At 48.8% G+C, this 17969-nt stretch overlaps 1 protein-coding gene across 4 annotated transcripts in view; it reads right to left on the bottom strand.

Moving 5' to 3' along the window:
* CABIN1 (calcineurin binding protein 1) overlaps positions 1–17969 on the bottom strand; it is a 1446726-nt gene that overhangs the window by 1023007 nt on the left and 405750 nt on the right. For all 4 annotated transcript variants that reach the window (XM_086942778.1, XM_086942776.1, XM_086942775.1 and 1 more), the window contains exon 13: positions 3481–3698. In XM_086942778.1, the coding sequence (XP_086798904.1) occupies positions 3481–3698 (218 nt within the window). The remainder of the gene's footprint in view (positions 1–3480; positions 3699–17969) is intronic.

The raw sequence follows: 17969 nt of genomic DNA, 5'->3' as shown, positions 1-17969 counted from the left end.
CTGGCTTCCAGACTATTGGCGATGTATAAGGAGGCTAGACAAGAGGGGACGCTGCCTGCCTCTACTAGAGAAGCTATTATTGTGCCTCTCCTCAAGCCAGGGAAACCTCCAACTGATCCGGCGGCGTACAGGCCTCTGTCTATGCTCGCCACCGACTATAAGATACTGAGTCAAGTGCTGGCTACTAGACTCCAACCCTTCATGACACGATTGGTGCATGATGATCAAGCCGGCTTTATCCCGACTCGCAACACCGCCGGCAGTATACGTCGGTTGATAAGTATATTGGCTGGAGACTGTAGAATGAACGGGCAGGCGATGATCCCTTCAGTTGATATCGCTAAGGCGTTTGACAGCCTGGAATGGCCCTACCTGTTCTCAGTCATGAAAGCATCCGGGCTAGGGGACAGATAAGTCAGTTGGACTGAAATATTGTACTTGTCGGCAACCGCTAGGGTTCGTGTGGGTAGAGTTGTTTCCTCCTCCTATCCTGTGGGGCGGGGAGCTAGACAGGGCTGCCCACTCTCCCCATTGCTGTTTGCCCTAGCGGTGGAGCCATTGGCGGCGCGCGCTAGGATTGGGGGGGCGTACTGCGGCTTGCGACTTAACAACCAAGCGCACTATATCTCGCTGTACGCGGACGACCTCCTATCGTTTCTGGGAGATGCGGGTGAGGATCTTAAAGGGGCATGTCTCCTCCTCGATCATTTCGGGAGCATCTCGGGACTGCGGGTCAACTGGACGAAGACTTGCGTGTTCCCGGTGTCCAGAACGGGGGACCCACCCACACTGCCACCTGACCTGGCGTGGGAACCTGCATGCCTCCCTTATTTGGGTACGCATATACATAATTTTCAGGAGGACCTCTTTGAAGGCAATATAGGCAAAGCGTTGAGATGCCTGAGGGGTAGCATGCGGTTCTGGGGGACCCTCCCACTGTCAGTGGCAGGCCGTGTGGTGCTACTGAAGATGGTGGCGCTGCCTCGCCTCTTATACTTCTTTCGGAACCTGCCAATATGAATACCAGTTGCTTTTTTCCGACAACTCCGTTCCGTGGTAGGTAGCTTCATCTGGGGTGCAGGAAGGTGCAGGGTTGCTTTGGACACTCAGATGTAGCCGAGAGCTGAGGGGGGCCTTGCTGTCCCAGATTTTGAGTTGTACTACTTGGCTGCGCAATTCCAATTCCTTACTCAGGCTGTGGCGTTGGAGTTTCGGGGACCGGGAGGGGCGTCTACTCCGGAGGGGCCACGGCATGTTTTGTCCTTTATGGTCCTGCAACAGCGACTGCGGACTGCTGACTTGTCACTGGTGGAGGGGACTCTAAGGCATTGTTGGAAACAATTCCACAATAGAATTGGGGTGCAGCGCCCATACGCTCCCGAGATACCGATGGGCATGTGTACGGCACTACCACATGGTGGGGATTGGTCCGCTATTGCGGAGTGGGAGGAACTGGGTCTACAGATGGTGGGTGACCTATACGCGGATGGCGAGCTGGTACCCTAAGACACATTGTGGGAGACTTTTGGCCTCCCACGCGGCACTGATCACCGATATACAGAGGCATTGGGGTACTGGCCTTTCAGAACCGCCAACAAGCGGAGCGTGCCAAAACGTAGTGATGGCAGCAGGCACGTATAAGGCGGTGACTTGCCTGTATAGACGAATGCTGGGGGAGGGGCTCCTGCTACAGAAGGTGCGGGAGCAATGGGCAGCGGACCTAGATAGAGCAATACCCGACACAGCATGGTCGCAGATACTTAAAAGAGCATGGAAGAGTACCAGGAATGCTAGGTTCCAGCTGATCCAATTTTTTATATTACATAGGGCATACCTTACGCCAGCTAAAATTAATCAATATTTCCGGATCGACACTGCGTTATGCCCCCGGTGCAAACTGCAGGGTGCCGACTTGAGTCACATGCTGTGGGACTGCCCACAGTTGGGCACATATTGGGAGGAGATAACCGATTTACTTTGTAGAGTAACCGGGCGACAGATTGTTATGGATAAGGGAACTTGCCTGTTACACTGGTTTCCACACACTAGCAAAAATAAGATAACTAGCAAGTTTTAGACCTAGGATTCATTCTGGCCAAGAGGGAAATTACATCTCACTGGAAGGCAGCGGTCGGTCCTACGCTAGATGGAAGGCTGCATTGCTTATGTGGGCGGGCAGTGAGAGCTCGGTCCGATTGCAGCAGGCTCATAGGTCCCATAGCGATAGGGCGCTGGAGGCGGAGAAGGCGTGGGAGGCTTTGGTAATGGAGCTCCAGGCGTCAGATTCAGACACTGACTCAGACTCCAGTACACCGACGGAGGACGAACACCAATAAGTGATCTTGTTGACCTCGAGGGGATTAGCGCGAGAGGTGATCCCAGACTTCCATGGTAGTCGCAGTATTCACTAGTATTACTGATGCAATAGCATGAACACACCCTGCACACTAGGGTAGCAATTTCCTGGCACTCACCCTTTTAAGTAACACGCTGGCGGCAGGGGAGGGGGGATGAGGGTAGTTAGGTAAGGAGGGCGGACCTGCATGTGATGCTGAAGAATGACCTAGAACCCAGACTTTCATTCGTGATGGAATACTAAGCGAGAGGTCTGAAATTGCAGCGGCAGGCGCAGAACAGGGATTCAGTCCCCCAGTCCTAAAAATGGCTTCGGCCACATCTTTGTTTGTGTTGCATGAAAACTACTGGCTTTCTCCTAAATTTGGTATAATTCCGTTCAGCCATTTTGGATGTAGCGGTGTCTAATTTTCTTTTGGAGAAATGAATGGAGAAAACAGATTTTGGTCCCCTCGCCTACCCTACTTGACAGATAACCTCAAAACTTTCCAGGAAGGAGTGGAGGTGGATGAAACTTTTTTTGGAACTTTTGGTGGAGATTTGTCAAACAGCATCAAAGTTATCAGCTTTTCCTATGACTTTTATGCTTCTGGCTCAAACATGTAAAACCACGGACGTTCTCCAGTTATGGTATTCAACGCATGAAGTAACACATCGCCTTCATTCAGAAAACAAAAACCTCAAACACCCATTTTAAAATGCCACAGGAAAAACAGCCTGTGCACCACGACCACAACTTGGCTGTGGCTACAGATATGGAGTGAATTGCATACCATAGCTTGCAAATGTCTGGTTTTTTTGCATCTGAGCAAGTTTTTAACTGTGTTTTTTCAGTGAATTTCTTTTTTTTTTTATAACATATATTTCCCAACCCCAGCTGCACACAAACTTCAATAAGCAATTGTTCCTTACACCAGACACCTAGGATTAAAACTCATCTCAAGGGAAAGGCAGTTTTTGGATCAATCTGTAAAAACAAATGTTTAACTACGAAATATGGGCTAAAATGAGATCCTAGGCAGCTGAAAACATTTACGCACTACCCACCTGGACCTCTCAATGGCTTTAGGGGTTATGTGTGATTAGGTAAAGTCTACATACACACTAGGAAATGCTATACAGTACCTTGATGTGCAGGTTGCTGCAGTCCCTCAAAAGTGGGTTGGGTAAGTTGCTACTGTGCTTTCTCCAGCTGTTAAACATACTCAGCACCACCTCTGTGAGTCCTTGGGGCCACTTAACCAGGATCTTCTGACTGATCACCTTCAGATACCTCATCATCAGCTCCAGGATGCCGCTGTTGTTCATGTTGGCTAGTAGGAACTCATGCACATCTTGCTTCTCTGGGGATAGGAGAGAGAGAGAGAGAGAGATCATGTTCACTGCATTGTCCGAGTGCAAACATCTTTTTTGGAGTCCTAGGGCAATCTGGGGTTACTGTGTTCCAATTGTTACCACAGGAGCCTGTAACTACTTGTGTCCTGAGGCCCTACCCTCAATATTTAAGAGAATACTCAGCACCAAGTACACCCCTTCAGCATCTGACTCTGAGCACTTTAGTCAAGCATGTCTGAGGTTTGCTCAGGGAGGTGGTGTGGGCTACAAACTCAGAATTCAAAGAAACCTCTAATCATAACTGCTGAATCATTGTTCAGTAAGGGCTTCTGCTTAAGAAGAAACAGTAATGTATTCCTAACACACAGCTAAAGACTACATATGTGGAGGAGAAAATGAAATAATGCACAAAATATATCACCAGTGGGTAATTGTACTCTGGTGTTATTCCCAGGTCCTCTACACATAATATACCGAAATCAGTGCATAATGCAATTAGGATGCCCCGATGGCAACAGGCACAATATCCATGTTCTATTCCCAAGTTGCGATTTTGAATGTGTTGTCATTCCTATGGTTTTTTGTAACTGTCCTTGTATTAAACCCAGCCATTGAAACCTCCAACAATGCAAAGTTACTTATCTGTAATCAAAGTTCTCTTTCAATTGAATCTTCATCAAACTGGCATTATGCCTACAAGTGCCTCACCCTTCCTCATGTGTACCATCACTCCAAGAGATGGGTAGGTGGGAGGGTTGCCTATGAGCTGTGTTCCCTGTTAGGTGGCCGCATGCACCGTAGACTTTCACAGCACCCAGCAGCTCTGCAGGAGAGAATATCAGATTATCGGCACCAAGAGAAAGACTTCCCCAGCTGCTCACTTAAAAAGAAGAATGCAGCATCGTGGAATGAAGTTTTCTCTCCATGTGCACGGTGCAAAAGGGGAATCCAGTTTAAAAGAGATCCTGCTGGTGTCCCATCACTATTACTATCAGGCTGACAGTGTGACGAGACAGCTATTTCATTTATGTGCTAATGCAGTCAACACCCTTACAAGCCCATTTGCTCTATTAGTTTGCTTGAAAGGACTTGACGAGGTGTCAAGTGCATTAACATGTAAGCAGGTTGCAGGAGAGACACACTAGTTTGCTGGTCTATAGGGCCATCAGGCTCGATTTATTTGCTGGTTTTTTTTGGCTGCTTTGGCCCGTTTTATGATCTGCTGGGCCATTTTTACTGTAAATTTCCCTGATGTTGTCATAAGCACTGCCTGCAGTAAACATGAATGCATGGAGTGTTGCATACTTTGCAAAAACACCAATATAGATTGCCTTTACATGTTCAAAACTGCCCTCATTTGCAAATGTGGGCCACTTTTTTAGCTGTCATTTACTAATGGAGGCCGCAGGCTGCCCAGTCCAAACCTGAGGACACATGCAAGCATACAGTAACAACCATTGGCAAAGCCAATAGGTTTCGCCCATGCAAGATCTATTGGCTTTGTCAATGTTTTATTAGATATGTTTCGCAGAAACACAGGCTTAAAGTAAAGATGAAAAAGTTCTATGATGAAGCCAGCGTTATCCGTGTCATATCGTTTTTTTTCTTATTCAAGCCGTGGTGAATAGCAGCCCGTGCTGCTGTACAATATGTTTTAAAAAGCATAGACAAAGCCAATAGCACTCGGGTATGAGAGTGCTATTTGGTTTTGTTTAATGCTTGGCAGACAGGATGTTGGAGAGGGGCATAAAAGAGAGGAACAGCCTTTACCACACATCATTTACCACGCATGCATTACCACATAAGTTAAGGGTAGTTATGGTATATATCCGTCCATCCTTCCAGCGATAGCCAGTAGGCAGTTATAGTTAAGACCAAAGTTTCCCTAGGAAAAGCGTTTTTTGTTTTGCCAATAACTTAAGCGCTCTTGACTAATCTTCATGAAATTTTCAAAAAAGTCCCCTTTTCGGTTTAACTAATTTGTTGAATTTTCAGGGTGATCCAAGAAGTGTGGGCCAAGAAATAAGGGGGAGGCCAAAATGTGTTTTCTCCATGTTATGTCTATGGGGATTTCTCATTTTTTTAATACGAATACAACGAGAACCGCTGAACAGAATACCAACAAATTTGGCAAAAAGCTAGATATTGGTCCTGAAAAAGTGCTTTTTGTGATTTGGTGTAAATCCATTTAGTAGTTTCAGAGTTATTCAAGTTAAAAAAAATCGATATCGGTCGACGCGAGTCCTTGTAGTGGACTCGAGGATCCTATTGAAATTTGATCGGCTGCCTACACTTCAACCAGGAAGAGTTGGCAGCCATCTTGGGACTCAGCTTGAAGCTAAGTCTCACAAAAAAGTAAAAAATAAAGAAAAGGGGGCCGGGTAGGAATGCTCTGACCCTCCCACCCCACACACACACATGGTGGCTTTAAAAACGATTTTTTTTTGTGTGAAATTTCACAGGTGGGTCCATGACAAAATTGGAGAAACAAAATGAGAGGCCTCCCGCGCTTCTTTTAAAGGAAACCCCTGGGTGGGCTAACTCCTGTGGGATATGAAAAATAAGCGAGGGGAGGGCATGGGACCCCCCTTCTAGGGTTTAATCAAACCCCGGGCATCCTCATGCCCTGGGGACCACCACCTCCTCCGGGGTTTCTTTAATTATTAAATAGGGGGCCTCTGGGACCAAACCCAACCCCGGGGACTGATACATCCCCGGGACTTTACAAGTAAAAATGGGGGCTGCGCAGACCTCCTCCTGGGGCCAAAGATGGCATTGGGAACTGCCACCCACCCCCCTCCCGGGACTGCTTCAGTCATGTCCCGGGGTGCCCCCCCCAGGACATAGCTGTTTGCTCTGGTTTGGCGGGAGCTTTACCGCTAGTGCAAAGCCATACACACAAGGAGCTGCATGTTAGCAACTCCCAATGTGTCAATGCAATGCTGGCTTCCGCAGGAGGTGGAGAGCCCTCAGGGACCGCAGGGACCTTGAGGCTCCCCCTGTGGTCCCAAACACTGCTAAGTGGGTGCCCTGTGTAGGACCGCAGAAAACAGAGACCGACTTGACTGGGAATAGAAAGGCCGGGCGCTGGGGAATGGGATCCCCGGGGCCAAAAATAGCCCAGGGAAGTGGGGCTATTCGGCCCCCCTCAATAATTATTAAAAGAAATAAAAACGTCAAGTCGCCTGTGGCCACACGCCCTTTCTCCACCACTCTGCAAATGCACATCCTGGCGCATTGTTGATTGCGGGTTGAAGTCCACTTGGCTTCAGAGGATACTTGGGGGCCAATTACTGCTCCTGTTTCGTCCAATAAGTCCCACAGAGTATGACTGCTGGGAGGACTTCGGAGGACACGCCCCCTTTCTTCACCACTCTGCAAACACACCTTCTGGCGCACTACTGGTTGGGGGGTGAAGTCCTCTTGGCTGCTGAGGGCCCTAGGGGACCAAGGAGCCCTCCCATTTCCACCAGTAACTCCCTTAAAGCAAAATACATGGGAGCTGGTCACTGCCCCCTTTTTCCTACACTGTGCAAACGCGACTACTAGATAAAAAAACAAAAAAATGCACTTAAAAAACCAAGGTTACAGGAACATTATAGTTAGGAAATATAATTTGAAAAACATTAGAAATTCACTAAAAACAATCTAAGGTAACAGGGACGTTAAAGTTAGGCTCAGATTTCACTTGTAGAAAACCAGTGAAATTCAGAAGTTATAGTTCCCCGAGATGACTATAACTTATGCCCCTGCAATGCACTGCTTATGACCTCACATATTACATCACTCATTACATCATCAAGTGAGTGTTTGTAAGGAACCGCCACATCTGAGTGCCGGCTCCTTGTGTCCCGTCAAGCGACAACAAAGAATAAGACTGCTCCCAGCAAGCAGGAAAACTGCTGCAGCTCGGTGGGAGAGGACTTGCATCTGTTTTGCTACCTGCTGAGAAGCAGGCAGGAAAACAGATAAAAAACATTGCTCCCACACGCAGGGAGCTTCACATATGCCTATGTTTTGGAGCAATGCCGACTCCAGCTGGAGGTGGGGATTGCAGGGGCATTGAGGCTTCCCCTGCAGTCCACAACGTAGCACACTGGATGCCGTGGGTGGGCTCATGGGGAGTAAGAAGAGGCCGGGTCCAGGGGATGCGGTTGGAGGGGGGCCGAGCAGCTCCCCTCACCTCTCCTGGTGAGAGAAGCCTCCAAAAAACATAGGTGAGTTATAGATTCCATAACTTAGAATCACCCCCAGGCGTCAGACTCAATCCGGAAAGTTTTTCGTCAGCAGTACCCCTAAGAGTCGGAAGGTGGCGTTGGTTGGCTCCAAGTCCATCATCGGCATTGTGGTCGCCGGGATGACGTTGCGCAACTACATACATCCCGCCCTCATGCGCTGATGTCAGTTCTGTTCACAACTCTCCATGCCAGAAGCACAGAGCCATGCAAGACACTGACCATTGGTGCACAAAACTAGGGCCCTGAAATGATGTCCTTAACCCTAGAAGTCAGTTTGCAGAACAGGGAGGATGGGTGGGGTGGTAAGGAATCTATAACTAACCTATGTTTCTTACAGATATATAGTTACGGAAGGTAACTTGTTCATCTGAAAGAAGCAGTTAGTTATAGATTCCTTACCTTAGAATAGATACCCCAGCAATACCAACACTGGAGGTGGGACTGCGAACCAAGTTCACGCCAGAAAGTCCTGAAAAACAGAACTGCCAAAGAAGCCGTCTCTCCGGACTTGGCTGTCCAGGCAATAGGGTCTAGTAAACCTGTGCAGCAGTACCCACGTGGCTGCCTCAGATGTCATTGAGGGGGGACTCCTAATCCCAAAGCAGTAGTAGCTGCTGTCGCCCTGGTGGAAAGGGCGACAGCCCCACTGGAGGCTCCTTTTTCGCCAAATAATAGCAGGCTTTGATGTACCCAACAGCCCACCAGGAGATGGTCCGTTTGTGCACGGCCTGACCTTTCTTAGCGCCCACTTAACCCACAAAGAGCTGGCCATCCACCTAGATTTGTTTAGTGCGAAGTAAGTAGAACGAAAGCGCACGTTTTGAATACAGACAGTGGAGCCTCTCTTCCTCTTTCGAAGGATACGGAGGCAAAAAGAAGGTGGGCAAAGTCATGGTTTGCCAATGTGGAAAGAAGTAACCACTTTAAGAAGAAAGGAAGGTCGAGTTCTAAGAACGACCTTGTCCGGGTGGACAGACAGAAAGGGAGGCTTAGAAGACAGAGCTTGTAGCTCATTCACTCTGCGCATAGAGGTGATGGCTACCAGAAAAGTAGTTTTCAAAGAGAGAAGTCTTAGAGGACAGTTATGTAATGGCTCAAAGGGAGCACACATAAGATACGTCAGAACCAAGTTCAAGACCCGCTTGGGCATCACAAAGGGAACAGGAGGAAAGAGATGAGTAATGCCCTTAGGAAGGAATATGCTACTTACCAGTATGCATCTGTTCTTGCCATGTAGGGCTGCTGACATTCATATCTGTGCATAGATCGCCGCCTTGGACTACAGTGCGCATGGGCATCCTCTCCATGCTCAGATTGTTTTTGCCATTGTGGCAGGGATGGAGTACAGTACAGTAAGCGATGTCCATGCAAAGAGTGAATGCTACAGCTGCGACAGGCACCGGGGAGGTGGGTGGGCGATATGAATGTCAGCAGTCCTACATGCCAAGAACAGATGCATACTGGTAAGTAGCATATTCTGTTCGAGGCATGTGGGCTGCTGAATTCATATCTGTGCATAGAATGTATAGCAGTACCTCCCCTAGCGGTGGCTACCTGTGCCAGCAGCAGCCGTCTGAAAAAGAGTTTTGAGGACAGCCTGTCCTACAGCAGCTTGCTGTTTGGAGTGTACATCTACACAGTAGTGCTTGGTAAATGTATGTATGGTTGACCAAGTGGCTGTTCTACAGATTTCGTGTAAAGGAATATTTCCTAGGAAAGCCATGGATGCCCATAGTTTGCGTGTGGAATGCGCCCTAGGGGGAACAGTTAAAGTGTGTTTTGCCTTTGTGTAACATATCTGAATGAACTTAACAATCCATCTGGCTATCCCTGATTTAGAGATAGGGTTGCCTTTGTGTTGTGGTGAGAAAGCAACAAACAATTGTTTAGTCTTTCGAAATGCCTTAGTTCTATCTATGTAATAAAGCAGAGCCCTTTTGACATCTAGGGTATGCAAGGCCCTTTCAGCAACTGTTTGTGGGTTTTGAAAGAACACCGGCAGGTCTATTGTTTGATTTATATGGAAATGGAATACCACTCTTGGCATTAATTTGGGGTTTGTTCTGAGAACTACTCTATTTGCATGTATTTGAATGAATGGTTCCTGAATAGTTAGGGCTTGCAGCTCACTAACTCTTCTAAGTGAAGTAATGGCAATAAGGAAAGCCACCTTCCAAGTAAGAAATTGTAGTTCGCATGAGTGTAGTGGTTCAAAAGGTGGTCCCATAAGTCTGGTTAAAACGACGTTTAGATTCCAGGCTGGTGAAGGTGGGTGCCTTGGGGGAATTACTTGTTTAAGTCCCTCCATAAATGCTTTAATTGCTAGCACTTTAAACAGTGAAAGGTGTTGCCTGTTTTGGAGATATGCTGCTAACGCAGCTAGATGTATCCTGATGGATGAGTAGGCTAAATTGCAACGTTGTAGGTGCAAGAGGTAGCAAATGATGTTTTGTGTAGAAGCATCTAGTGGGTTTATGTCGATGTTACTGCAGTAAATGACAAAACGTTTCCACTTAGACGCATAACATGCCCTGGTAGAGGGTCTTCTTGCCTCTTTGATACTATTCATGCAGTCTGGAGGCAAGTTGAGGTATCCAAACTCTAGGATCTCAGGAGCCAGATTGCTAGGTTCAGCTGTTGCGGGTCTGGGTGTTGGATTTTGCCATGGTTCCGAGTTAGACAACTGGGTGTGAGTTGCAGTCTTTGATGAGGCACCACTGACAGTTCTAGGAACGTTGTGTGCCATGGTTGCCTTGCCCATGTGGGAGCAATTAGGATTAACGCCAGCGAATGTTGGCGCATTTTGCGTGCCACTAGCGGTATTAATGGAGCTGGGGGAAAAGCGTACGCAAATTTGCCTGACCAGTTCATCCATATCGCATTGCCTTGTGATTGCGGATGTGGGAACCTGGCGGCAAAGTACTGGCATTTTGCGTTTTCGCTTGTGGCAAACAGATCTATCTCTGGTTGTCCCCATTTGTGGAAGAATGGTTGGAGGACCTTGGGGCGAATCTCCCATTTGTGCATTTGGTGACTGTGCCTGCTGAGCAGGTTGACTATTTGATTGTCCTTGCCTGGGAGGTGTTCTGCCATGAGAAATATGTTCCTCTGAATGGCCCACTTCCACATGCTTTGTGCTAGGCGCGACAGCTGTGGGGAGTGTGTTCCTCCTTGTTTTTGAATGTAATACATCGCTGCCATGTTGTCCATCCGGATCAACACAGTCTTGTTGCATAAGTGTGTTTTGAATGTTTTTAGGGCTAGAAAGACCGCCGTAAACTCTAGAAGGTTGATGTGAATTTTTTTCTGTTGTGTAGTCCAGAGTCCCTGAACTGTGTAATGCAGGACATGGGCTCCCCAGCCTAGCAGGGATGGGTCAGCTGTTATCACTATTTGTGGGACAGGATCTTGGAACAGTCGACCTTTGCAAACGTTTTGTGGATTCCACCAATGCAGAGAGTTGTATGCTCGACTGGTCACCAACACTAGGTCTTTTAATTGCCCTTGAGCCTGGTTCCACTGCCTTGCTAGGCACTCTTGAAGCGGACGCATGTGTAACCTGGCATGGGAGGCTATGAATATGCACGAGGCCATCATGCCTATGAGTTGCATAAACACTCGAACTGGTAATGAGTGTTGGGGCTTGAACTTTTGGATCAACGTTTGCATTCTGTTTATACGTGCTGCGTTCGGATATGCTTTTGCTGCTAGTGTATCTACTGTTGCTCCCAGGTACTGTAGGACGTGGGAGGGTTGAAGGTACGACTTCGGGTAGTTGAGCGAGAAGCCTAGACTGTACAGGAGCTGAATGGTTTTTGACATGTGGCTGGCACATTGCTGGGCTGATGGCGCTTTTATTAGCCAATCGTCCAGGTATGGGTAGACATGAATGTGTGGTCTCCTGAGATATGCCCGCACTGTTGCTAGGCATTTGGTGAACACTCGTGGAGCTGATGTTACACCGAACAGTAGTACTTTGAACTGGTAGTGCTGTCCTTGAATGGTAAACCTTAGATACTTTCTGTGAGCAGAGTGTATTGGTATATGAAAGTATGCGTCTTTGAGGTCTAGAGTTGCTAGGAAGTCTCCCTGGCGAAGCAGTGGTAAGACTTGTTGGAGGGTGAGCATATAAAAGTGCTCTGACAGAATGTACAGGTTGAGGGGCCTAAGGTCTAATATTGGTCTGAGGGAAACATCCTTTTTGGGTATCAGGAAGTATAGTGAGTATACTCCTGTTCCTTGGTGTTGTAGTGGAACTGGTTCTATGGCCCCCTTTTGTAGCATACTGATTACCTCTTGCCGCAGTAATGTTTTATGCTCCTGCGACTTGGGACGGTGTACGGGTGGTATGTTGGGTGGTGTTGACGTTAGTTCTAGGCAATAGCCATGTTGGATACTTTGCCTCACCCACCTGTCTGTAGTGATGTTTAACCAGACTGGTAGGAATTGTTGTAGACTTCCCCCGACCGGTGTTATATGGTCTGGGGGTAGTGCCAAGAAGTCACTGTCTGGTGTTAGTGGAGGATCTATTGGAATTGCCTCCAAGTCCTCTGCCCTTGGTGTTATTTCCTCTGTATCCACTCCTGTTAGTGTTTTTACTATATGTGGATTGTGTGTTAGTTTTGTAAGAGGAGGATTGTTGCGATGTGTTACCTTGCGCTCCTCCTTTGTAATTTGAGCGACGAAAGGAGCCTCGGTGTTGTTGTGACTGAAGGGCTCCCATGGACTTGGCCATTTCGGTGTCCTTTTTCATTTTGTCCAGAATTGAGTCAACTGCTGGACCAAACAAGAAATCTGGATTTATAGGCTGATTAAGAATTGTGGCCTGTACTTCATTTTTGAATCCAGATATGCGAAGCCATGCGCGCCTTCTAAGCAGTATGCTTGTGTTAATAGATCTGGCAGCTGTATCTGCCGCATCTAGAGCACACTTAATGGAGGCATTGGTGATGAGCTTTCCCTCTTGTATAAGTTCATCTGCCTGATCTTTGTAAGGCTCGGGTGAGTGTTGAAGAAGTCCCTCTAAAGAATCATAGTGTGCCCGGTCGTATCTGGCCAATAAGGCCTGTGTATTGGCTATTCTCCATGAGTTTGCTGCTTGAGCTGCTACCCTCTTGCCTGATGCTTCGAAAATCTTAGACTCTTTGTCAGGAGGAGAAGCTTCTCCAGGTGTTTGTGAATTTGCACGCTTTCGTGTGTTGGACACCACCAATGAGTCTAAAGGCAGTTGTCCCTTGATGTATGTAGGGTCTACTGGTGCCGCCCTATACTTTTTTTCTATTCTAGGGTTGACGACACGTGCTCTAGCAGTGTCCTTGAAGAGGTCATTAGCGTGTTTTAAGACGCCCTTTAACATGGGGAGAGGTTTTACACTTCTTTCTGATGTTGCTAGTGTATCAAATAGAAAGTCCTCTTCTATAGCATCAGAACGCATGTCTACATTATGGTAGCTTGCAGCTCTGTCTATCAAGGAATTAAAAGCCACTGTGTCGTCTGTGGGTGATGGCTTAGCTGGGTATACAGTAGGGTCTGTAATGGGTAGAGTCCCTTCATTGTCTGGCTCACCTCCACCCCCCATGTATCTGCGTTGGGGTACTCATATGGGTTTTGTATATCTCCAAAACCCGCATCTGCATCCTGATCTTGATCTTGGTTGTAATTAGAGTGTGCAGGTGTGTATGGAGTAGCAGGCATATCAGGAGAGATAGGTTGGAAAAGAATAGGAGAGGTAGCAAAGTCTCTTTTCTTTTTCAGTGGAATTTTTGAAAAGTCTTCACCAGGCACTGGTCTTAATTTTCTTTTATAAACAGTCACGTTGCCAGTATTTGGGTCAATATATAGTTTTGACTGATCCTCTGTGGAAGGGTCTGGATGGATGATCTCCTCTTCCACAGTCTTTTGCCTTGGCACCGTGGTGTTTGGTTTTACTTTCTTCGGTTCGATGTGTTAACTTGGTTCGACCGCTTTTGGTGCTTGTATTGGCTTTGGAGGGTTTCCAACAGGTTTTGTCGGTCCGACGTGTTTTATAGGTTTCACAAGTGGTTTTGGACCGATCAGTTTAGTCGGTTCGATAACATGTTTAGGAGTTTTTGGAGCCTGCGTCTTCGGGTCGATGCCCCTGTTTGGTTCGACGGGCTTCGGCTCGACCGATTTGGTGTTGTCTACCTTCGGTTTCGATTTTGCTTTGACGAGCGCCTTGGGCGTAGCCCTTTTGCTTTCGCCGACTGGCTTCTTTCCTTTTTCAACAGTCGAACCTGATTTATTCGGGTCGCCGGACTTTGTCTTCGAAGCCGAATCGACGGCCTGTGGCTTCAAGGTCTATTCGACGGCCCTTGGCTTTGAAGGTGTGAATGGAACTGTGGCCTTCGGGTCGGCGCCCTTTGGTTTTATCACCTTCAGTTCGACGACGTTTGGTCCTAAGACTGTTGTGTCGATGAGTCTCGGTTTTAATGTAACCGGCCTTGGATTATGTGTCTCAGAAGGCTCTTTTTGTATGTTCTTAGCCGGGCGTGGCGGTGCTGTAGAACTACTATTTTGATCTTGGCTAAGGCCTGATGGCAATGCCTCGACCTGAGTCTCTGATATAGGTATAGTGTCTATTTGGGGCGGTGTACTCACGGTTCGCCCCTCGACGTCTTCGGAGTCGTCTTCGACGGCTACGATATCTTGTTCGTACTCTTCGACATCGACGATCTGTTCTTCGTCGTCGATATGATAGTCAGAGTCGTTCTCGGAGAATTGATCTCCCTCTTGCTCCGAGTCTTCGGCGTTGATCAGATCTTCGTCGTCGAAGATATTATCGGGCTCTGGTGCCGACCTCTGCATTTCTTGCCTTGCTCTCCGTCGATTCCGGATTGTCTTTTTGGACCGGAACTGAGCACAAGCTAGGCAATCGTCTTCATTGTGATCTGCAGACAGGCATTTGTTGCACACTGGATGTTTATCGGTGTGTGGGAACTTTGAGTTGCACTACGGGCAGTATTTGAATGGGCTTCGTTCCATCGACCGTCGGTCCACGTGGCGTCGAGAAGGCCTAACGGCCCGATTCAACGACCGGAGTACAAAGTAATGTTGAAGAAGGTTATCAGTACCGATATCGAACAATACCGACAAAACCCGAAGGCCTTTTGAAACGTTTTGTTGATTCCGAACCTGGAGTGCTGGAAAGTGCATCCGAACCCAATGGCGGAAAAAAACAATCTGAGCATGGAGAGGATGCCCATGCGCACTGTAGTCCAAGGCGGCGATCTATGCACAGATATGAATTCAGCAGCCCACATGCCTCGAACATCTATTTACAACAGGGGACTTGAAAAGAGAAAGCTGATCAGGGAGCCTGGGGAAGTCTGAAATGACCGAGAGGTAGCCCTTTAGAGTGCCCAGAGCAGAAACCTGCTGGGACAAAGTTAAAAGGAACAATAGAACCTCAGAAAGAGGGGCAGAAAGGGGATCTACAACCATTGCTGTGCACCAAGCCACAAATTTATTCCCTCTGCAGGCGTATACCGTCTTAGTGGATGGGCGCCTGGCTGCCAAGATTACATCACAGACTTCAGGAGGTAGGTCAAATGACGTCAACTGCCGCCGCTCAATCTCCACGCAAGGAGGTGGAGGCTGAACAGGTTCGGGTGGAGGACAGTCCCCTGCTGATGCGACAGAAGATCCTCCTGAAGAGGCAGTCGGATTGGAGGATCGATAGTCATGTTGAGCAGCTCGGGATACCAGACTCTTCAGGCCCAATCCAGAGCCACAACAATGACATGGGCCCAGTCGCGCTTGATCTTCTTCAGCACTCTGGGTTGAAGTGGTATAGGTGGAAATGCATACAGAAGACCGCAACTTCACTTGTGACGAAAAGCATCACCTAGAGAGTCCCGCCTTGGAAATTCCAACGCGCAGAATTGCTGACATTGCAAGTTCTCTTCGGTGGCGAATAAATCTAACCAAGGTTCTACCCACTGCTGAAAAGACTACCTCAGAGTGTAGACGCCATTTGTGATGCATCATGCCCAGCGACTGAGTTCATCCGCCCTGGCATTCAGTGAACCTACCAGGTATTGAACCACCAGGGATATGCCCTGATGTTCCAGCCATGTCCAGAGGAGGAGGGCCTCTTGACATAGGGTCCACAACCCCACCTCGCCTTGTTTGTTGCAGTACCACATGGCGGTGGTGTTGTCCGTGAACAGCTGCACTACACTTACCCGGAAGGAATGCTTTGAGTGCAAGACTAATCGCCCGAAGCTCCAGAAGGTTGATATGGAGCCTGGACTCCGCCGGAGACCAGAGTCCTCTGATTTCCCCCACCCCCATCTGGCCGCCCCATCCCAGAAGTGATGCATTGATCACCACTGTGTGTTCTGGTTGGGAAAGGGAGAGGGATCTGCCACTGACCCAATCCTGGTTGGTGAGCCACCACTACATTTGTTGGGCAGTGCCCTCCGAGATCTGGATGCAATCGGACTGATTGCCCTGATGCTGCGCCCAATGGAACCTCAGGTCCCACTGCAGAGCCCACATATGCCACCTGGCATGATCGACCAGCAGGATGTAGGAGGCCATGAGGCCCTGTAGCCTCAGTCATCCTGACCAAACCCTGGAATAGGGGCCGAAAGATCGGAATCATAGCCCGAATATTCCTGACTCGCTGTTCGGGAGGATACACCCGAAACTGCGTCATGTCCAGAACCTCTCTGATGAAGAGGAGCTTCTGAGAATGGGCCAGGTGGGACTTCTGCACGTTGATAACCCCAGCGGATGCAGGAGGTCAGCCATAGTCCGGAGGGGGGAGACGACAGCCTGGGGCGAGCCTGCCTTCAACAGCCAGTCGTTGAGATTGGGTAAGACTGGAACCCCTGATCTGCGCAGATGAGCTGCGACCACCGCCATCACTTTTGTGAACATCCGAGGGGCACTGGTGAGGCCAAAGGGGAGCACGGTAAACTTAAAGTGGTTGTGGCCTACCGTGAACACAGGTAACGCCGGTGGGCTCCGCAGGACGGGGATGTGAAAGTAAGTGTCCTGCAAGTCCAACGATACCATCCAGTCTCCAGGGTCGAGGGCAAACAAGACCTGAGCGAGCGTCAACATCTTGAACTTCTCCTTCCGGAGGAAGGCGTTTACGTTCCTAAGATCCAAGATAGGACGCAGGCCTTTGTTCTTCTTGGGTACTAGAAAGTAGTGGGAATAGCAACCACAATCTACTTCTGGGGGAAGGAACGCGCTCAATGGCACCCTTGGCCAAGAGTGCTGAAAAATCCTGTTGAAGAATGGCCAGGTGATCCTCCGACATGCGATGGTACGGAGGTGGCATTGAGAAAGGGGTAGTCTCGAAGGGGAGGGAGTAGCCCCATCGGACTATTTGCAATACCCACCGGTCCGATGTGATGGTGTGCCAGTGGGGGAGGTGATGGCGGATCCTGCCGGCAACTGGCATTTGGTGGCCCTGAAAGGCCAGACTAGGAAGGTTTGGAGGCTGCTGCAGAGGGGGCTGTGGTGGACTGTCCCGCTCACTGGTCCCCAGAACCACGCCAGTGGTTCCAAAGTCCCAGACTGTGCTGTGGCTGAACAGCTTGCGCTGGCCTGTGGACCTGGGCGGGACTTAGTGGGGCATCCCTTCCGTAGCAACGAAAGGGGCAAAAGGCACACTGCGCAGGGAGGGTGGTGGACAGGCCCAAGGACCTTGCCGTAGCCCGAGAGTCCTTAAAGCGCTCTAGCGCAATGTCCGCCTTGTCGCCAAAAAGGTGACGGCAATCAAAGGGCATGGCCATAAGGGTGGATGGGACAACCTCGGAAAAAACTGTTGAATGCACCCAGGCGTAACGTTGAAGGGCTACTAACGTTGAAATCGTCCTGCCAAGTGCGTGGGCGGCATCCAGATTACAGCGGATGGTAAACTTGGCTGCGTCTCTCCCCTTGGCAACTGCACAGGAGAGTATAGTCCGGGACTCCTCCAGGCACTGAGGCAGCACCTGCACCATCGTATCCCACACAGAGTGGGTATAGCGGCCCAACAGACGTGAGGTGTTTACCGACAGCAGT

Source organism: Lissotriton vulgaris, chromosome 11 (assembly GCF_964263255.1).
Source record: "Lissotriton vulgaris chromosome 11, aLisVul1.2, whole genome shotgun sequence".
In the NCBI taxonomy this organism is placed as follows: domain Eukaryota; kingdom Metazoa; phylum Chordata; class Amphibia; order Caudata; family Salamandridae; genus Lissotriton; species Lissotriton vulgaris.
Note: the sequence above shows the minus strand (reverse complement) of the source record. Positions and strands in the feature narration are given on the sequence as shown.